This window comes from Balearica regulorum, chromosome Z (genome assembly GCF_011004875.1).
Source record: "Balearica regulorum gibbericeps isolate bBalReg1 chromosome Z, bBalReg1.pri, whole genome shotgun sequence".
NCBI lineage: Eukaryota > Metazoa > Chordata > Aves > Gruiformes > Gruidae > Balearica > Balearica regulorum.
In genome coordinates, this window is record NC_046220.1 from 18,935,886 (window position 1) to 18,958,886 (window position 23,001).

Consider the following 23,001-nt stretch of genomic DNA (forward strand, 5'->3'; position numbering starts at 1 on the left):
TATTAAAACATGAAGATATGCTTTTTGGTTCAGAAAATCCCAGAACTAGTATTCCTATGAGCCACAAAATATCACTCTATAGTTGCCATATATCTCTGCTGATCCCCAGGTACCTGTTGTTCATCACTGTTCAACTCTCCACCACACGAACCTCAGGTCTGACCCATTTGTTCTGAGTATGGCTTACTGGCATAAATCACTGTTTAAAAGAATACAGCTGTAAGGTCATGCGCAAGCAGCTCTCTGGTCTTTCAGTCTCCATCAGCACAGTAAGCATGAACGCATGTTTTACTGTTACTGAACAACAGTACAAACAAGTTGTTGAACCACAGATGTGGAGGAAAAAAAAAAAAAGGAAGGAACAAAAAAAGGCAACAGACTATGCCCAGCTCCTACACTCAACAGAAGAAAATAAAGTTCCGAACACACACATATATATAGTCCCATTTTAACATTTACTTTCAGAGTAACCCAATGCATTTCAGGAATTATGTCCTGAGCTCTTACTGATAAAAAGCAACAAAATTTATCTCAGAAAGCAAAATCATCAAAACTATCCTCAATGCAAGTCTTAAAGAAGCTGTTGTGTTAGTGCTGATTTTGAGCTTGGAGTTTTCTGTTGTTGACACCCAGCCACTGGAAATAGGATTTACATCACCAACTCATTTCTTTTTCAGCAACAAACAGCTATCAGTTGGTAATGATTTTTCTGTCAAAGCTCAGCTGGTCTTGATTTGAACAACTGTAGCAAAACATTTGAAAAGTCTAACTTACAAAGATTACAAGATGTCATTCTTCCTGAGTTTAAGACTAAAATTGGACAAAAAAGGCAATCCAGAGGTAAGGGATGGAAGGAGTCATTTATTTCATGGCAAGCTCAGAGTTCTCATTAAGGACAACATTCCTGTCTTTTAGAAAATTACACCAGCTAGTGCGTTTCTTGAAAAAAATTAGCCAATAAGTAAATGTACATGTATATATTTCTCTCCAGAAAATGTGTATTCGCAAAAATATCTAAAATTAGTAAAGAAAAAAACCCTTCCCTTTCAAGTATATGGTAGTTCATGTATCATTCCAAACTTCCCTTCTATTTTGCATTGTCATATTATCCACCATGGTTTTGAACACTAAGTAAATGGTACAACAGATTATTATAATTATTGTTGTTGTTATTATTATGTATTGAAGAAATAGTTGTATCCAGAGACTTACCACTTAAGGGTGAAGTGGCTTTTATGGAGAAGTTTATAACAGTACGGCGACAGGCAATTACATTAGAAGTATTTTAAATTACTTTGGACATTTCCTTTAGACTTTGACATCACAATGGAAGGTAAGAGGTTACTCAACAAAATTAGTAGATTCATTAGTACAGCATCTGTATGAATGCCGTATTTTAAGTGTAAGCTGTCCTCAAGGAGTGTTCTTTTACATATTTTCATGCTGAAGGTATACAGACAAAAATCAATATATTTCAGAAATGTGGACAAGGTCCATGCCACCTTTATTAAAGGCTCTATGTTGTGCAGACCATTTCCCAAAGCAAATAACCTTTTTGCCTGACCAATTAAATCATAAATAAAGGACAAACAAGTAAGTCTGGGGATTTTTTAGCCTGAAATGTTCATGGCAGCTTTACAAGGCTAATCTGAACATATTAAAAACAACAAATATCTTCCAATGCCATAAAAGAGAAAAGATACAAAGAAGAAAAGAACAAAATACCCACTGTCTATATTTTCCTAACTTACTCTATGGAAGCAGACCTTGGCATGCAGTTTTCCTTGCAAATAACTGAAGTTAACAAATCAATAGGAGAACACTCTTTCAACTATTTCAACTGTTTACATTAAAGTTGCCTGTGGTTTCCACTGTAACTAATAGGAGTAAATACAAAAAATAGCATTTAGCTTATGCAGCACTGCAGTCATTACAGAAAGGCCAGGAAAGCCAAAAACTAATGAGCCTGAGATTGTTGACATTTTCATGTATCTTGGCTCTACAGTCTGGCAAAATAGCTGGCATTCTGACAAGCTTGATGCCAGACAGTTAGCAGAGCTTTAAATTTGTTGGAGAAGGTGAAGCAGTAATGGCATTTAAAGCGAGCCATTGAGACATTAAGATTAAGAAGTTAAACTGAAGTTTTACACTGCCAGCTTTATAATTCCAAATCGGTCTCAGAAGTTTAGAGGCTGTTATAAGAAAAGACAAAAAAAAAAACCAGAAAAATTCTGTAACCAAAAAAGTCTTGCAGAAAAGCTCGGAATTTCCTGGACAACAGAGGAACCCACCAATCCAAGAAAGAAAAAGGAAAAAAAATTGCAACAATACAGAATCAGCATCTTGATTCTTTCATCCATTTGTATATATGCAGAGAACACTGAAGTTAAGAGCATAAAGTGAAAACAGAAGTATATTTCTAAAGAGCATATGAAGTTCCTAAAATAATCCTTTTTAAGTTAAATGAGCTCTGTGGATATTATTGGCTGAAGATGATTTTTTTTTTTTTTTGGAACACTAGAGAAGTACATTTATTTGAATGTTTGTTTCAAACTGAAGAGTAGTATTTCCCCAAAAGCTTGTTACTATTTTAGCCTTTGAAATAATAATTACAAAATTAGAAACTGTGCTGTTGGCTTTATGTGATAAAGTTGACTTCAGCCATGGTTTATTTAAGTTGACATGCAGCTTGTTTAAAAGAACAAGGTTAAGAAGTGCCTACATCTGAAAATTCTGCACCAAACCATTTCCAACATAAGAATACAAAATGCTTATGAAAATAAAGACTGTCAAAAAGACTCTCTTGAAGTTTTCATTTCTAAGCCTTCTTAATTTATGTCTTTCCAGCGATTTTAATTAAAAGAGACACAGAATCTGAACTTTGTGTAGGCAGGATTTTATGAACTCCAGTTACACAATCTGACCTGTCCCCCTTTCTAAAGGCTTTTACATGAAAAAGGAGAAAAGATGTAAGCAGTTACTTGGCTAGAATTAGAGTTGTTGCCTATTTACCTGAACAACATCATGTATTAGAAAATTCTGCCCTCACTTGGCCTAAAAAATTTCCATTAACTTATTGTGTTGACTAGAACAGAAAATAAAAAGCTGAAAACTATCTTGAAGGCAGGGACTGGAACAGGGCAGAAACCACTAAGCTATAATACAGTCCAGAGAAGCAAAAATTGTCATAATGTAGAAAGTACTTGCTGTGTGGCTTCCCTAGTAAGGGCCACTAAGCCGAACCACAACTGGGGCTGCTCCTGCCACACAGCGGGTGCCCTCACCAGGCACCACTCAGCCGTCCACCACCACTGCTGGGCTGTGCTGTGCCCGCAGCCCCCCGCTGCTCCACCTGCTCCTCAGCCCCTCCCAGTTCAGCAAGCTTCAAAATAAAAAATTCCATTTGATATTAAATTTTATGTAATATTGCGGTGGAATGGCGCTTTAGCAAGTATTAATACACTCACCAGCAATTAGTATTTTTAGCAGTATTTCAGCTTCTCTTTAGGTTAGCGACAAATAATTATGTAAATCTTAATTGTATATGTACACAATTACTCACAAGTCTTATTACATTTTTATACAGATTTGCAAAACAAATTGTCTGGTGCATTGCTAACATCTGCATCCCCACACACAAGAACATACGTAACTGGTAAATTGGAGCAGCACAGCCTAAGGGAAGTTTGCTTCTGCCTCCTACTCAGTCTGTTTTCAGCAGAATGATAGGGGTACTTCCTAAGCAATAAAAGCCACTAGAGACAGAACTCAACGCTGATTCTCTGCTGACACCATGCTTTCATTACAATCCAGAAAAGGACCAAAAATATATTACACATGGAACCTGGACTTCTGTACAGCAGATGACCTCTTCTGACCTGCCAGGGCTAGCAGGCAGGGTCCTCTCTTTAGCCTTGGGTCTGTCAGGCTTGCTAGGCCCCTGCACGTCTGCCCAAAGAGCCTCCCTGCAGAGGACTCTCAGAAATTGTGGCTAACCAGCCCTTCTCCCCCTCTCCTTCTCAGTCTGGTGTCGGCATGAGGGAATACAAGCTTTTTTGCACCCCAAGTGGAATAAAGGGTCATAGTGAACATTGCAATGAGCCAGGGAAAAGGCACCTTGAGAAGCTTAAGGATTAAGACGCTGCTAGCCAGAGCTAGTAACAGAACATTTCAGCTGCATTTGGTGGTTCAAACAGCAACTGTACAAATCTGACGTTAGTACCCACACATCTTCTCAAAGAAGAGCTAAGTTTTTGTATCTCTCAACCCATGCAACAATGCCTTTCTTTCACAAATAACAACAACAAAAAAAAATATGCAATGAAATGAAGGTATTTCTGTACTTTATTTTGGCAAAACAGATGAGTACACAATAGAAAGCCTATTCTAATCTATATTTAGCATTAACATAAAAGTGGATGCCTTCTATGAGACAAAACTTCTTTAAAGGAGTACATACTCCATTAAAAGGAAAATCTACCATCCTCCACAGTTTATCTTCAATGAATGTAAGCAAAAAATACAGTTAACAGAGCTTCAGATGATGAATAACAAATGTTAGGAAAATGGTTAACTATTAAGTAGGATCTTCAATTAAAGTATTTTAGTGTACTATTCACTTCTTCTTCCATAGATGGTAGAAGAATGGAATTGTATTTGTACATTCAGAGAACTTTGGTATAATTCAACACTATAGCACCACGTGAAAAAAAAGGCAGTGTGCAAGCAACGTTCTGTTCAGAAGACTTCCTGGTACGTCTTAGTTCTAAGAGTACTACAAATGCTATACTACACTCTAGCGTCCTTTTTCTGAATAGCAGGCACCTCTGTTGAACACACTTTCATTTTGATTTTGATCTAGCATCAATCTTAATAAAAAGCAGTCAACTGATTTCCTGGTATAATGCAATGAAATAACATATTTTAAAACACTATACCTATTATTCAAAAGAATACAGTTGTTATATTTCATTAAAACATGTTTTTACTGAATACAGAATATTTTATTTATTTAATCAGGCATCAAGTTCATTATGTTATTCTAAGGTTTTTGGGGATATTGAAAGATATTGCTTTTAAAGTATACAATCAATTAAACACAAGTGCTTTTAATTGTTGAATATAGCAGTCATCATCTCAAATCCCAGACCCATATTGATTTGTACCTAATGACCACTCAAAGTACTTTGCAGGCAGCATTTCTAAGGAAAAATACCTTAAAATACCTTCTTCTGAATAAGAAAGCTAAAAGTCTGTTGCATAAATGAACCTTTCTTGTGTAAATTATAAAAGTTTTATAACTAATGTAGTATATGTTTATGTTGCTCATAAAAGTTAACAAAAACAAGGTTAGACTGCACCTGAGTACCTCATTAAGAGTCTGACAGGAATGAGATGGACCACAACAGTAAGATTTTGCGCTGAGAAAATTAGCATTGCCTGGTCTGAGAGGCCACTGGTATTAACTCAGAGCACAACAATACAAACAGACTCATTAAATAATTCTGATTGGAAGAGACCTCTGGAGGTCATCTAGGCCAGCTTCCCACTCAAAACAGGAGTAATTTCAAAGGCCTTGAGCAACCTGGTCTGAGCACTTCCAAGGATGGAGACTCCATGGTCTCACCAGGCAACCAGCTCTAGCATTTAACCGCTCTCACAAAGAATAACTTGTTTTTTCTTAAGTTGAAACACAGCCACACTCTGGTTAAAACAGCCAGGATACACTGGAGCTCTTCTGCCCGCAGGGCACACTGCTGGCCCCGCTCAGCCTGCTGTCCACCTTGGTGCCCTAGTTCTGTCCTGCAGAGCAGTTCCCTCGCCGGTCAGTGCACAGGCTTGCAATGCTGCCAGGGCCTGTTCAGCCCCAGGACATACAGCTTTCAATTTCAATTTGCTGAATTCTGTGAGGTTCCTAATGACAAGACAGTTTGTCAGTGTCTCTCAATGGCAGCTCTATCCTGCAGTACAGCAACTGCCACTCCCATGTTGGTGCCACCTGCAAGCTTGCTGTGCATGCCTTCCACCCCATCAACCTGGTCACTGGGAACATGTTCACCAGCTTTGCACACAGCATAAACCCCCACAGAAACCTCTCCTAAGCAGCTTTCTCATAGACTTTGAACTGTTGATCACTGGAACTCGACAACCCGGCCAGCTCTCTTTTCATTTTGTAGACGCATTCATCTAGTCTGTATTTTCTCAGCTTGACTACCAGGATATTGCAGAAAATTGTCAAATGCCTCCCTAGTATTCTTACTCACTAAGACAAATGTAATCACCACTATTTCAAAACCTGTCATTGTGGTTAAATACTATTAAATCCACTAATCACTCTGGTGAAGAAGGTGGGCATGCTGTTCTTCCTTCTGTCCCCCACCCCCACTTGTTTTTGTGGTACAATGACTTCATTAGTCCTCTGATTGTGCCCCTATTAAATTTCTCCCGACCCCTCTCCAAACTGCTACATAATCTATATTTGCAAACATTAACAGAATACAAAACCAAAGCAGTGGCTCATAACAGAAAATTAAAAGATAACTAACTTAATAGGGTTTGACAGATTATATCCACTGTACTGTTATAAATGTCAAAGACATTACCAAAGTAGTTTTAGAGACTGAAGCTCAAAGATATTTAGGTGTCTAGACTCCTTTGAAACTACTTGAGTTTAAAACACACACATACCCATCAGAATCTCTGCCTCAGTTTTGTAAGACATGAAGGGGCTACACAAGTTTGTTGTACTTGATGGGGGGGGTTTAACCTATTTGGAGATGACGTATTCTAAAAGGAACTTAAAATCAACTAAATGTACTGCATTAACTATCTGCTTTTTCATACGTTAGGGTTTTTAAAAGAACTTAGATGTTCACGGAGAATTAGATGTGGGTGTCCAAGAGAAACAGCACATCTGGATTTAATTGCTCCTATCTTTGGTATTTTAATGAAAAAAAAATCCCTGTTTTTAATAGAAGGGTACAATTAACAAGCCCTTCTATTAAAAATAGCAAAACACATTTAAACCCTAATGATTTTACAAGCTCAAAACTCCAACAAAGAGAGAGAAATTATCAAGTTTCTAAATCAAATCCTAATAGACACTGAGGAAAAAATTAAAGGGATTATTCCCAAATTGCCTAAGTGTAATATTGAATTCAGAACTATCAGGAAAAACAAGCTCCATATATTATAAAACTGAAGCAAACCACTACTGTTGACCCATACATGTAACAAATCATAAGAATCCTCAAATTACCCTTTTTGATATTGTCAATTCATACAAAAAAATGTGCCTTTAAAAGGTGTTCCTTCCAAAACCTAAGGAGCATGCACACTCTATTTAAAGTCTCTGGCCTTTTGCATAACAGTTGATTGCTCTAAAAAAGGAAAAAAAAAATTAAAACCCACAAACAAACCCTGTATTATTGATTGTTAATATAGAAGCAATTAATAAAAAGATGTAGAAAGAAATAAAGATGAGCCACAGTAAGTATTTGGCTACTCATTAGTTCAGAAAAATTCCAGTTAACTTTACAACATAAATCATCTACTATCTACCACTGCTGTGCCAGAAAAGCCAGTGGATTGAGGCCTCCAGGACTCATTTTGTCTGTTTTCTTTAAACAGTGCCCAGCAAGACAAAAATTAAGTAGAGCAAGGACACGTTCTCCTTTACATGACTAAGTTGATACAGCTGGACATTCATGAGATGATAAACTTGTAAATGAAAACCACGCCTTAGGGGTAGTTTGCAAGTCGTCAATATTGACATAGGTGCTTAATAGCTTTAGGAACTGAGGACAAGAATTCAAACAGAAACTCTTACAGAAATTATAGGTATCATTGGTGTAACTCAGAAATGGTATGTAGAAAGATGGAGAAATAAAATAGCTGAGGACTATGTCTTAAGAAGCCAAAGGAGAGCTATGCTTCCAGTAACAACACAGGCAACTACTAGGCTGACATATCCAAGAGTTTGAAGCTGGATTATTTGTTCCAAGCAGAAAGTATTACAAACTTTGACAAAAAACATTTCAGCAGAGCTTGTGGAGCAAAAGTACAATCTTAGTAAAGCTACAAAAGAGCCAAGAGAAAACTGAATCCAGTGCTCAGAAGACAGTATTTGACTTAAAAAATGAGAAAGTGATATACAGATGCATTGCAAGGGATAAATCTGGATGGGAGATCAGTTGGTGGAATGAAATAGTCACTAAAAGGAGGAGAGGAGACTCCAACAACCACTTTCCACAAATGAAATGGAAAACAACAAAAAAAATATTCATAAATTAAAGGCTGCCAAAAAACTAGAGATGGAAGAAGTCAGATAACCCTGATAATTAATTCTGAAGGAAGTCAGAAAAAAAACCCGCCAAAACCTTAAGAAATTCTAGGCACACAGACTCAAGAAGGGAGGGAGGTCTGAGTGGTGCATCTGAAGTGACAGGAAAGCTTGGTTTTGTAAAAAATGAAACTCAATTAGGCTGAGGGGAAAACAAAAGGAGAAAAAAAAAACGGGGTAACTGAAGAGGAATCTGAGTGAAGTAAGACCACATCAATCACAGGATGTTCAGACAAGCTCTACAGTACTTTTATGTCTTAAACAACTCTGGGATATGTCAGGGCTGGCTCTCCTCAAAAGCAAATGCTGTTCTGTTTCATAGCACCACATTCCAGGTGAAATTCATGTATGCCAATCTCAGACGCGAGCCTCAGAAATTATAAGAAAAATCACAGAATTGGCTGCGCTTAAATAAACTCTTTTTTGGGTATATGGATAAGTCTTCTGCTCTCACCCACTTTTGTAACTGTCACAGCATGAAAAGTAAAATGCATTATTTTTTTTAAGGTTTTTACTTTGTGTTATGTTTATAAAAATCAATAGCAATTATTGTAAAGCAACCACTGGTATTTTTAGTATTTCTTATGATTAAATTGGGGAGGCTTCATCAATGCTGAAATATCTTTGGCTTCTCTTACAATACACTACCATCCCCAAGGCAAAGTTGCACTTGGTGTAATTACAGAAAAGAAACAGATCAAAGGTACTAGAGTTGCTTTAATTAAAAAGATTATTCTCTGCTGCAGTTCTCATCTCTGATTGTGCTCCTACTAGCCTATAGCTGTCCACAGTCAAAAGGATATGGTCAGCCCGACATAGCCTTTTTGTTGTTGTTTTAATGTCAGCGGATCAAACTAGATGCTAACCAAGTCGGCCGAGCACAAAGTAAGTGTCCTAAAAAGGTCACTACTCATTAATCTGATCACAATATAATAGGAAATGAATAAATTCCTTTGAAATTTAGCCCAGCAGAAAGAAGTAGCATTCAGGTCACTAAAATTTTTAATTCATCAACAGTTCTGGCACCACTCATTACTGCTAACATAGGCCAAAGAAACAACAGCATGAGAAACCACTCTGGATACAGTAACTGCTAAATGCAGAAGAAATATAAACTGAAACCCACTGACCAATGTTTAGCTTGATATTTATAATGCAAACGAACAGAAGCCACAGAATTTACTGTGTAAACAACATTTAAATCAACATTAGTAACAGTGTGTTAAGATTACATGAGGCATTGAACTTCAAAACTGATGCTTGGTAATTTTTCCACTTACCTTTAGTTTCTCTTCCTAAAATATAGTACAGATTACATGTATCTTTGTTCATCAATTTCAAACAACTTACAGCTTCATTTGTAGTTGGTAAATTCTACATCTATTTTACTATTAAGTATAGAATTTCAAGCGTCCCTCCTAACATTCTTTAAAACTCCTTGAGAATCTTCTACTAAAAATAAATTAAAAACTCAAAAGACATATGTGTCTAATGAAGGAAAAAAAGTAATTCTTGAATGGTACAGACTTTCAACTTATGTACTCTTGCATTCCACACCCCCAGCCCTATTAAAATTTCTTAGCCTCTTCAGAAGAGCTGGCATATTACTGCATAAATATCTCTGCTGCTCCAATGGTAGGAAAATCTAAATAACCAGTTACTGCTGAAATAAACTTTCAGTTTGTAAAACTTTTTGCAGTTGCAAAAATAGGCATTTATTGTTAAATAATTCTGCATTAGGCTGTAAAACTTCTAAGGAATGTTTTCCCCTTGCTGCACATGTGTTTAAATGTAAAACTCACAACAGTAATTTGTTCTGTGTTCTTGCGGCTGGATTCTCTGATGGCCCGTAAACTACAATCAACTCCAAGTCTGGAGGCAGGCTGACAGCACCTCCTTGCTTAAGAACTTAACTCACCTTCCAGCTCTATGACAATACACAGATATCCAAGCTGGCTCTGAACACATAAATCACGTATCAAAAAGCATACGGTCATGGCAACAGAGCACTTCTTCGTGTCATTCACTGACAAAGCTCCAAAGCAAGGTCAGACACCTGATTTACACCAAGGTCTCTTATCTTGTTAGCTGCCTCTATAACTAGACTTATGGAAACTGAAATACATTTACACCTCTACCCTTCTTTAATATATTATGTACATATTTGAAATTATTTATATAAAAATCACTCAATGTCAGGAATAAACACTTATTTTACATTCACAGTAAGGACATGAGAAATCTTTGCCAATACTTATAGTTATTTTTCAAAGAAATGCAACTTATAGGTGACCAGGCCTGTAACTATTTTATCAGGTTCATCTGTGTTGAAACTAGTTACAAAAGTCACATCAATTAACCAGTTCAGGAAATTCTGTCCCCATGTTTGGACAACACTTTGAAAAACCTATGTATGCAATTACTAGGCCAACACAAGGGCACAACAGAATTGCAAATGCACCATATTTTTTGAAAAGTAATACATGAAAAAAATTACAAGAAATAAAATTCAGTTCCACAGGCCAAAAATCCATAAAGAGATAAATATTTTCCAATTCCTTCAGCTATGCTGCAACACACACTTATCCACTATTAACAGGAACAGCTATTAACAGTCTTTTAAAGAACAATTACTCTCCCCAGTGTTTCCCTGCTAGGCACTCCCCTCTTCCCCAGCCTCACACTGGACTTGTGTCACTGACAAAGTCCTTCCACACAAATCCACAGACAGACCTAAGATTTAATTTCTGCAATGTAACCATTCTTTACATATGCTCTGTTAGACATATCTGCAAAATACTGAATACTACCCACCAAAATATCTTCCTCAGGAAATGCTAATACTGCAGACACTTTTGAGATACTGTTACGTAAACTACAATACATAGCATCTTCATAATACAACCTTTGCTGCTAAGAACTGGAAAGCTAGTTTCATGTTTACAAAAGATTACTATTTCTAGAGTGTTTTGCCTCATCTCAGAATTAAATTTTATTACCAGCTACTTGTGCTCTTCCGGCAGATCTCTAATTTGCTTTTGTCTCATTACTATCCTATAACTTCATCAAGACCAACTACTCTCCTGAAGGCATGACTTCTTTCTGCCAGCTTTGGTCAAATGGTCAGGAATGACAGTATGAATGTAACATCATCAGTGGTTACATTATTGTCTTCTGTATCTTACCAGATATATTTAATTAATTTCATTTTCTTTTGAATGGGGATACTTTTGATTTAGTAGTATTATCTCAGTGCTCTTTCACAGCAGTTTAAACTTTCCCAACTCAAGCTTCTATAGTTTCACCTTCTACCTTCAGTCTGATAACAGCAGGCAGAAAGCTGGTAAAGCCTGTCTGCAGAAAACTCACTCAGCAGAACAGCTAATTGGTTTGTTCAGCTTGGAGAAGAGAAGGCTGAGAGGTGACCCCATCAAAGTCTATGCCTTCATCAAGGAGGGCAGCTAAGAGGGAGGTGCTGATCTCCTCTCTCTGGGGACCAGCAATAGGACATGAGGAAATGAAATGAAGCTGTGTCAGGGGAAGTTCAGACTGGACATGAGGAGAAGGTTCTGCACTGAGAGTGGTCAGTCACTGGAACAGGCTCCCCAGGGCAGAGGTCACGGCACCAAGCCTGTCAGAGTTCAAGGAGCATCTGGACAATGCTCTTAGTCATATGATCTAGTTTTAGGTAGTCCTGCAAGGAGCAGGGAGTTGGACTCTATGATCCTTATGGGTCTCTCCCAACTTGAGATATTCTATGATAATTAATCTACATTGGATTAGAACATTGCTCTCAGCAATAGTGGTCACAGGGCACGGTTCTCAGGCACCACTGGAGTAACCACCCCTTTGCTATTAGACTCTAAGGCCTAGATGGAGCTTCAGAAGGAGGACAGACCTCTGCAAGTCTCAGGCTGCAGGAAGCACTTGACGCCTATCACTGAGGTGTGTGGTCTTCTAGCCTGCAGGAGGCATGTAGTTGTTCACTAGCTGTGCTACAAAGTGAAAGGGCTGTGGGAGGAGGTCACTCTGCACAGCATCAAAGAGTATAAGAAAGAAATCAGCAGGATCTCTCCTGAGAGCCCGAACCTTCAGCTGCAGCAGAAGAGCATGAAGAACCTGTGCCCATGAAGCTGGTAAGATAGAACTATTATAATGAAGGCTGGAAGGTAGAGACCTCTGACACCAGGAGGAAGGTTCCTGCCCCACCCAATGACTTGCAGTTACACAATGTGTTCAGTGTCTTCATAGCTGATGAGAAGCTGGGAGTGCTGTCCAATGGAGCACCTCTGATAGCTTGGCTTGACCCACTCAGGACCACTAGAAGGAAGCAGGCAGTGACAGTGGTAGAGGACTCCCTGCTGCAGGGGACAGAGGCCCCCCATGATGTGTCTTTGAGGGAAGTTTGCTCCTTGCTGGGGACTTATTTTGGGACTTTGTGGGAAAGCAATCAAGGCTCATCTGGCCCTCTGACTACTACCCTCTGCTGCTCTTCCATGTAGGCACCAATGACACTGTTGGGGTGACCTGAAAATTATCAAGAGTGACTACAGAGCTCCGGGGGTGGCTGTCTAGTGAACAAGTGGTGTTCTTGTCAATCCTGCTGGTGAGGGAGAAGGGTCTCAGAAGGACTCAATGGACCCTGAAGGCTAAGAACCATTTGTGCAGCTGGTGTCAGCAGTGGGGTTTTGGTTTCTACAACCATGGGATCCTCTCTGAGGACCAACAGCTACTTGAAAGAAATGGGATGCATTTACTAAATGGGGTAAAACTATCTTTGCAAACAGGCTGGCCAAACTATTGTTGGGGTGAACTTTAAACTAGAAATTATGGGGAAGGCAGTGATTCCTCAACAAACAAGGAAGTTGGGTGGCAGGCCTCATGGTGATGGGAACAGAAGGGATATAGCAACCAAAAAAAAAAACCAAAACAGAGGTGGAGTGAGGACAAGCATGTGAAGAAGGAGGTGCCTGCAAAACAGCCTAATGGGGAAGGCTCTTAAGCCTGTACTGGGGAATTGGCACGCTTAGGTGCTTTTCTGAAGTGCTTCTAGACTCAGGATGGGAACAAACATCACCAGTGCTGAGCGGAGAGGAAGAATCACCTCCCTCAACCTGCTGGCAGTGCTGGCAGGGAGAGAGAGAAGTCTGTGAGCAGTTACACGGCTACAACCTCACTGGGATCAGGGAGACATGGTGGGATATCTTACATGACTGGCACACTGTGATGGAGAAATACAGGCTTTTTAGGAAAGAGCCTTTAGGAAAGCAAGGAGGGTAAGTTGCCCTTTATGTGAGACACCAGCTGAAATGCCTGGAGCTCAGCCTTGGGACAGGTCAGGAGTCAGTCGAGAGCATATGGGTCCAGATTAGCAGGCACATCAACACAGGTGTTTTGTATAGTGGATATCTGCTTTAGACCTCCTGATCAGGTAGAATTAGATGAGGCTTTCCTCAAACAACTGTAAGAAGCCTTAGGTTCACAGGCTTTGATCCTCATGGGCAGTTTTAACCATTCTGGTATCTTCTGGAAGGACAATACAACAGGGCTCAAGCAGTCTAGGAGATTTAAGTACACTGATAACAAATTCCTGGCACAGGTGATTGAGGAACCCACAAGGAAAGTTGCTCTGCTGAACGTGTTAATTATGAACAAGGGAGAGACAGCCTTGGTATGACTGTGAGATGGTGGAATTCAGGATCCTAAGAAGAGAGAGCAGAGTAAGAAGTAGGAACATTGTCCTGTACTTCTGGAGAGCAGACTTCAACCTCTTCAAGGATCTGCTTGGAAGAATCCCGTGGGATGTGGCCATGAAGAGAAAAGCAGTACAGGACAGTTGGCTGATACTCAAGATCACCTCCTCCAAACTCCAGAAGGGTCTATCCAAACAAGCAGGAAATCAACAAAGATAGCAGGAAGCCTGCATGGATGATCCAGGAGCTCCTGACTGAACCCAGACATAAAAAACCACAGAAATGTGCAAGAAATGGAAGCAGGGACAAGTGGCCCAGGAGGAATACAGAGCTGCTGTCCGAGCATGTAGGGATGGTCAAGGCTGACCTGGAGTTTAATCTGGCAAGGGATGTGAAAGGCGACAAGAAAGGCCTCTACAAGTACATAAACAGCAAAAAAAGTGGCTACGGAAAACATGACCCTGCTGCTGAATGGGGCAGGGGAACTGGTGACACAGGACCAGGACCAAGACCAAAGGCTGAGGTACGCAGTGCCTTCTTTGCCTCTGTCCTTACCAGTAAAGCCAGCCTTTGGGAATCCCAGGCACCTGAAACCAGTAGGGAAAGTATGGAGCAAGGAAGACTTATCCTTGGTGGAAGACAACAAGGTTAGGGAGCACTTAAACAAACTGGATGTTAAAAAGTCCACAGGGCCTGATGGGTTGCATCCATGCATACCAAGAGAGCTGGCTGATGTTATTTTAAGTCCAGTTTTGATTATCTCTGGATAGTGGGAGACATTGCTGAAGACTGAAAGAAAGCAAATGTGACTCCTGTCTGCAAGAAGGCCAAGAAGATCCAGGAAACTAGAGGTCAGTCAACTGCATTTCAATCCCTGGGAAAGTAGTGGAGAAAATCCTCGTGGAAATCATTTCCAGACACATGAAGGACAAGAAGGGGATTGGGACTAGTCAGATGGATCTACAAGGGGAAATCATGCTTGACCCCATCCTGATGGCCTTCTACAGTGATGTGACTAGCTTGGTGGTTGAGGGGAGAAGAGTGGATGTTGTTGATGTCAATTTTGCTAAGGCTTCTTACAGTGTCTCAGTCTCTCATAATACTCTCTTAGATAAGCTATCAGTGAGGAGGAGTGATAACTGGCTGAACAGCCAGGTGAAGAGGGCTGTGACCAGCAGGACAAAGTTGCTAGTGGAGTACTCCAGGCACTGATACTGGGGTCAATACTGTTTAACCTCTTCATTAGTGACCTGGATGCTGGGACAGAGTGCACCCTTAGCAAGTTCCCAGATGATACACTGGGAGGAATGGCAACTACATGGCTGTGCTGCCATCCAGAGGTGACCAATAAATGAACCCTTTCAAGAAGGGACTTATTTCAACACAAAGGAAACTGGAGGGTGGCCTTTGCTTTAGATAAACAGTTCTATCAGTTGAGTGGGTCAACTGTTTGTGTAAATGGCCTCCCTTGAGATAATCAATAGAGAGTATCATCTTCCTGACCCAGCCAGACCAGCATGGAGAAAGTATCTATGTGGCTCAGCTCAGCATAGTATAAAAGCTGAACAAACACCAAATGAACTTTAAAGAGATCTGGGTTAACACACGTGTTCCTTCCTGGCAACTTAGGATGCACAGTGTAGTGATGGCTAGCATACAGGGACTGATAATCACATTACTATTGTAATCCAATATCCACTGTAGATTGCAATTGCTGTATCACTCTGCTACATCAAAATTCATGTAACATCAGATATGTTCAAATACATAAATTGTGTGGAATATCTAGAAGAACCTCACCAGGGAATACTGGACTTTGACACGAGGGACCTTGACAGGCTGGAGAAATGGGCTGACAGGAACCTCATGAAGTTTCAAAAGGAAACGCAAAGTCCTACATACAGGGAAGAATGACCCCAGGCACCAGTACACACCTGGGGACCAAACAGCTGGAAAACAGCTGTGTAGAGAAGGACCTCGCAGACAACAAGCTAATCATGAGCCAGCAAAGTGTCCTTGCCCTTGCCACAAAGGCAGCCAACAACATTCTGGGGTGCATTAAGAACACTGCCTGGAAGTCAAGGGAGGTGATCCTTCCTCTCTACCCAGCACTTGTCAGGCCATATCTGGAGTGTGGGACCCAGTTCTGGGCTTCCCAATACAAGACAGATAAACTTACTGGAGCATGTCCAGCACACAGCCAAAGACGATTATGGGACTGGAGCACTTTCTGTATGAGGGGAGGCTGAGAGCTGGCACTCTTCAGCCTGGAAAAGAGAAGGCTCAGGAGGACCATATCCATGTGTATAAATGCATGATGGAAGAGAATGAAAACGAAGGAGCCAGACTCTTCCTCAGGGCCTGCTATCAGGGCAAGAGGCAATGGGTATAAGGAAAACACATTAAACTCCATCTGAGCACAGGAAAATACTTTTTTACTGGTCAAACACTGGAAAAGGTTCCCAGAGTGGTTGTGGAGTCTCCATTCTTGGAGATACTCAAAATCCAACTGGACATGGTCCTGGGCAACCTGCTCTAGCTGACCCTGCTTTTGCAGGAGTCTGGACTAGATAATCTCAAGAGGCCCCTGCTAACCTCACCCATTATGTGATGTAAAAACCAGAGACATGACAGACTGATCATACTACAGCCACAGCTGAGAACCCCAACCCTGCTGGACGGTGAGAGTGGTCATTGATAATTATGTCATGATAGCAAGCAGGTATTCCTCTTCACACACACCAAAAGCAAAAATGCCTAAAAATAAAAAAAAAAACCACCCCAAAGTATGAGATGGTAATACTGCTCATTTGCACTTCCATTTGGAGGAGCAACATCACTACTACCTTGTTATCACTATTGCACCAACCAGATAAAGAACAGAGATCCACATAGACTAGATGATACTTACTCTCCTTCACAGCAGCACCGTACGTAAACACTAATACCAAATAATGAGATACAGCAACTCCCTCCTGAAATCCTACAAGAGTCCTTCCAGTCACACAGTGAACCCACCCTCCTGATGAAGGAAAATAATTGCTGGCACAATCTGACTTTTAGTTGCTGCCAAATTTAGCAAGCATGTGAACAGATCTGATTTTTGTTTCATCTGCTCTGCCTTTTCCTTTCTATCTCCTGATGATGTACAAATTTATCTCCTCCTAAAATCTGCAGTACCAACTTATTTATCAACGTAATTTTGACATGTAGGTTCTCAGATACATTTGTAAACCCACTTCATACATTGAAGTATATTGAAAATGAGTAAATTCAGCAAAAATATTGCTCTGATGTAGGAGTCTTTAAATATGCTAATAGCACTTTAAAAAAATTTGCCTTTGATACACCACTTAAGAACATGGAATAATAAAATTCACTCAAGTGATGCCTGTCACCTAACCATGTGTAATTTTTTTCCCTTTTCAATGCAAACATAATAGAAAATGCATGAAACTTTTTTTAAAATATCCTACAGAACAGTAAGTTACCTCTTACAAGTCATGAACCATGGGGAAATACACAGTTTCAGTTACATAAGAAGTTTGTTTAAGCAGTGATAAGGAATCCATACTTTCAGGGAGTGAAAAACTGCAATAAACTTAGAGCAGTGAAAATAAAGGCCTAGCATTCATTTTTAAGAATATCAAAGAAATCAAAGGCTATGAAGCTATTTTCTTGCAGCAGGCACCGCTAAAAGAATTAATGCATCCTTATTTGTCTCTGATAGTTAATTAAACTTTAAAAGTCACGTTTACACTTAAATACCATACCAATGTGCTATAAAGCAACTGCATATATTTATTGTGTTGAACAAGGACCACATTGCTTCTTCAGACTCAGCCTTTATATGACTTAAATGGATTATTAACAAATATGGGACACTTACGTAAGAACATTATAGTTTTCCTCAAAATATGAAGCAGCACTATGCCATCACATGTCATTCTCAATCTATCAACACTATCAAGAGCACTCACACAGTACTCAGATTATATGTAGTATCTGTAATATTTTAGATATAGGCAAAGGGAGCATTTGTATTAAAGGACTAAAGTTATTCCTTCTTTTTTTTTTCCCCCTCTTGAAATACAAATACTGTATAACAGCATATATTGTAGCAGAATCTGAGGGGGGGAAAAAAAACCACAACAAAACCACAACCCAACAATGGCTGTTATCCTAACTTTACAACATAAATTAGTCCTGCAAACAGAGGACTGTTTCCAGTGAGAATGTGTGAAGGCCCACAAGAGACCTAGAAATGCCCATAGATCATAGGTGATACAGTTAAAAAAAATCTTACTTTTTCCTGAAAAGACTCCTCAGAAGTTCTACTACTACAGTAAAATTCTACACACGCACAGTCAAGATCTGAGTTAACAAGTCATTGTGCATTTATTGCTGTTCTACTACCAAAAGGCTTTTTCCCTAAGAGCACAGCAAGTATCAACTCTGACCTACACAAGGACACAATCTCAAAATGCTATATTGCTCTCAGAGTATCACACCACAAAATCAAATTGTTGTCCTACATGGCTTCAGTTGTGGGGCCTGCTCATTTTGTTTTCCATGCTAACAGCAACTTGGAAACTATATAGAGCTAATTCTCCAATTGAAATGTTTGGGTACGGGGCTTGTGAAAGCAAGTTGAACATTTCAGTCAGCTGAGAAAACCCTAAGAAGTGATCAAATTACCATCAGTGATTCAAAGTTTATCACCATTGACCTTTTAGTTTTGTCAGATAAACAGAATACATATTAAACTGTAGCCTCAAGAACAAAACGGCATAAAGAGAACTGCACATACTTCATGTGCATCAGCCATTTCTCATCTCAAACATCAACTATGAGTAGGATAATTTTCCACAATCTTTTTTAAAAAAAAAAACAAACTAGCACTTACACACAAACCTTCAAAATGTAAAATTTCGTTACCTTATTTCATTCAAATTCTCTACCATAAGCTATTGCAAATGCTAGCATTTTCTCCACAACCACCACAGGCAATAAAAAGTCTCAAACATATAATACTTATAAAACATTCTGTTCCTTCAGGACTCTCAAGTCATTCACATTATCCAAAATGAAAACTCATCTACCTTACTCCCACATTTCAGTTTCACATCTTGACTGATTGAGTACTTGTTAGAATGTTGTCCATCAGCTGTCTTGCCATATTAAAAAACAAAAACAAAAAACCCCCCCACAAAACCTTAAGTCAGTCACCACAAGGAATCACCTATGAATGATGCTAAAGACAAACAATTTTTTCTGTACTTTTGTACTGAATTCAGACCACTACCACCACTACAAACATTGATTCCACATACTCTTAAATCACATCCATTAAGGTTCTTTAGAGAAAAAACCTACTCTATAGTTTAGAAAAATCAAGGGATTCAGATCAAGATACCTGCCCCCAGCCATAACGATCATGATAATGTTCACAGTAATAATCAAGTTTCATAATAATCCCTCCCACGATATACCCTAAGTCATGCTGCAGAAAGCTGTGCTCAGTGGCAAGCATAATTTACATTGCTGAGAAAGAGGATAGAGAGGATACATGGCAAAAATAGCCTTAGTGCACAATTCTGTCTTGCACTGTAATCTCCATCAAAACTTTAGTTTTAAAAAAATTTGCCATTTTTCTTGTTTCTTAAAAAGCAAGCAGCTCTGTGGACTTTTTATCTTACTTGGTTTCTCTGCCCTGCATTTCTTCCAGTGTCTGTCCTCACTGTACCCATGCTCTTCACAGCAAGTGTAATTCATTTAGAGCTCTTTAGGAAGCTGGTGTGATAAGGAGTAAACACTTTCCATAAGGTTTTACTATGAAAGAAAATGGGAGATGCCTGTTCTGGAAACTATTTTGGTGGGGGACTCACCAAAGAATCTGTACAAAAATGAAGAAACTGGAGCAGAGGTTATGAAACACACTGGCAAAATAAACAACAATAATCAGCAGCACCCCACAGGCATTTTAAAAGAACTCAAGGTGAAATAGCTGAGTAAGGAATGACAGCGGGTTAACTCTCATTCAGCAGTTCCTTGGCACCTCAGGACTTGAAATGGCAAACGTGAAACAACTTTAAAAAAAATCTGCAACAAATAAAACTGCTGATGTAAGCAGAAACTAATTAAAACTATTGTTAGTGAACACTTACAAAAATATATGATTTACATGAGAAGAACTGGCATGGCTTTTCAAAAGGAAATCCTGCTTTTCAAAACTATTTAAGATCTTAAATATTCAACAAACATGAGGGTGACAGCACTATAGCTGTCAAAAATCAACTTTGCCTTTCCAAAAGACTTTTAACAAAATCCTTTACAATAAAGTTACTAGGAAACTAAGCACCCATAGTATGAGGAAGGGTCCTTAGAAGAATAAGCAGAAACATATCACCCAAGGTATACATTTCTGGCTTGCTCACACCTTGAATACTATATGGAAAACAGGAAGGTAGAAGCCACAACCAAAACAAACAAAAAATGCGCTGGTTTTTGTTGGGATAGAGTTAATTTTCTTGACAGTAGCTACTGTGAGGCTGTTTTGGATTTGTGCTGAAAACAGTGTTGATAATATAGAGATGTTTACGTTCCTGCTGAGCAGTGCTTACACAGAGCAAAGGCCTTTGCTGCTCCTCACACCACCCCACCAGTGAGTGGGCTGGGGAGGGGACACAGCCGGGACAGCTGACCCCAACTGACCTAAGGGATATTGCATACCTCATGACATCATGCTCAGCATATAAGGGGCTGGGGGAAGAAGAAGGAAGGGGGGGGACATTTGGAGTGATGGTGTTTGTCTTCCCAAGTCACTGTTACATGTGCTGGGGCCCTGCTTTCCTGGAGATGGCTGAACACCTGCCTGCCCATGGGAAGGGGAGAATGGACTCCTTGTCTTGCTTTGTTTGTGTGTGGCTTTTCCTTTCCTTATTAACCCATCTTTATCTCAACCCATGAGTTTTCTCACTTTTACTCTTCCAGTTCTCTCCCCCATCCCCTTGGGGGTGGGAGAAGTGAGCAGGTGGCTGTGTGGGGCTTAGTTGCCAGCTGGGGTTAAACCACAACAAAAGGTAATTCTTCCCACCTGGGGTTTGTAGGCCTGAGGGGTCTTCTCACCAGTCAAATGTTGCAGATACAAGAACTTTACATGGGTTCAAGAGGGACTGGAGAAGTTCACAGAGGAAAAAAAAAAAATCACTACTGGGGCATATTAAATAAACACAAAACCACATCTGGCTCAAGAAGTCCCCTGAGCTAAAAGTCATTGGAGAAGAAAAGAGAGCAGCAAAAGGGAAGTCTCATGCATGTGCTTGGTTTTCATCTTTGGGCATCAACTATTGCCCATGACTTTTTTTTTTAATAGTTAACATTTATAAATGTTATAACTTACAAGATACACAGTTTTTATAGGACTGACTTATGGGAACCTCACCATAAATAAGCTCCGGAACTCTGACAGTTTAAAGAGAGTACAACTAGCCTGTTAGCAAAATCACATACCTTTCTATTTGTTTTACAATCAACAGAAACAGATGAAATCAACATAGATACTGGAAATTTTTTTCTTTGGTGGTTTTGCACAAACTTTGCAGTTCAGGAGCCACTGATATACTGCCAACTCACTCCATTAGATGGACATATATAGACAGACATATAGGTTACAAGACATTTCAGTAAGAACAGAAGTCACTGCCCGCTTTAAAAAGATACCCGAGTTCACATTGAGTTATACTTCCCACTCCATTCCCCAGTGCTTGAATGGATTTTGAAATCAGCTGTAAAATTGTTAGGTAAGGTTAGTTTCTTGTTTTCTTTTGACAAAGCACCAAGGACCGAGCAGCCCTACTGAGGTCTCATGTACTTCACCGCATGGCACCCAGGGCCCACCGCACCCTCCCACAGGCTGGCGGTGCCACAGGCTGCGCTTGCAAAGGGAGGCTTGGGGTCTAACCCAGTACAGCCAAATTCACACGCCTGGTGAGGACCAGAGACCTCTCCAAAAGCAACCAAACAAAACCCCCACGTCGCAGCAGCTCGTTGCCGGCCCCTCTGAGCGCCCCCAAGCCCTCCGCACCTGCCGCCTGCCCGCTGCCTTCGCCGCCAGGCGCTGCTGAGGCAGCTTCCTGAGGCGAGACGGCCGAAACTCTGATCTACCGCCTACTACGGACGTACGTCTCGAGATGTTTATACGCTGCCACAGACACACAGCGACACGCGAGATTTCAGCTACACTCGAGCGCGCGGGTGCGTGTGCCCGCGCCGCTTGTTCCCTGCTAACTAACCGACCCCACCTCTGCCCCGTTGCTAAGCAACCAAACCCCGTTTGCTCTGCGCCGCCCGCCGCCCCCCGCCACCGCCACGACGCGCCGCCCCGGGGCTTCAGCGCAGCCTCCCGAAGACCGGGGCGGGGCGAGAGCCGGCGGTGGCTGGCGGCCCGGCGGCCCCTCCGCGGCCCTGTCCCACGCGTCACCTGCAGCGCCCGCACTCCGGCCGCCTCTCGCAGCGCTCCACCGGCAGCTCCCACAGGCCCGCGCAGCCCTCGTACTCCTCGTGCTCCTCGCCCCGCGCCGGGGCCGCCCCGCTGCCGGCCGCCGCGCTGCCCCGCTCCATGCCGGTGCAAAGGGAGTCGCCGCCAGGGGGCGCCGCCGGGCAGGAAAGGCCGCTATCCCCGCTCACGTGAGGGGCTCCCGCCCCTTCGCGGGGGCTGACCCAACCGAGGCGCGGGGAGCCCTGGCGGGGGCTGACCCAATCAGCGCGTGGGACTGACTCAATCGGGGCGCGAGGAACCCTGGCAGGGACTGGCCCAATTGGGGCGCGGGGAACCCTACGGGGGCGGACCCAATCGGGGCGCCGGGAGCCTTTCACCCGGCGCATAGGGGAGCGGCGCGGCCGGCAGGGGGCGCTGTTGGTGCGCGTCGCTCGCGGTTACCGGCTGTCGGCTCGGACTCCCCCCCC

General features: G+C 41.1%; 1 protein-coding gene across 1 annotated transcript in view; it reads right to left on the minus strand.

Annotated features, from left to right (window-relative positions):
* Positions 1-22,745, minus strand: part of DTWD2 (DTW motif tRNA-uridine aminocarboxypropyltransferase 2) — a 90,622-nt gene extending 67,877 nt beyond the window's left edge. The window contains exon 1 of the mRNA XM_075741011.1: positions 22,517-22,745. Within this exon, the coding sequence (XP_075597126.1) occupies positions 22,517-22,656 (140 nt within the window). The 5' untranslated portion in view covers positions 22,657-22,745. The remainder of the gene's footprint in view (positions 1-22,516) is intronic.
* Between the last annotated feature and the right edge of the window lie 256 nt (positions 22,746-23,001).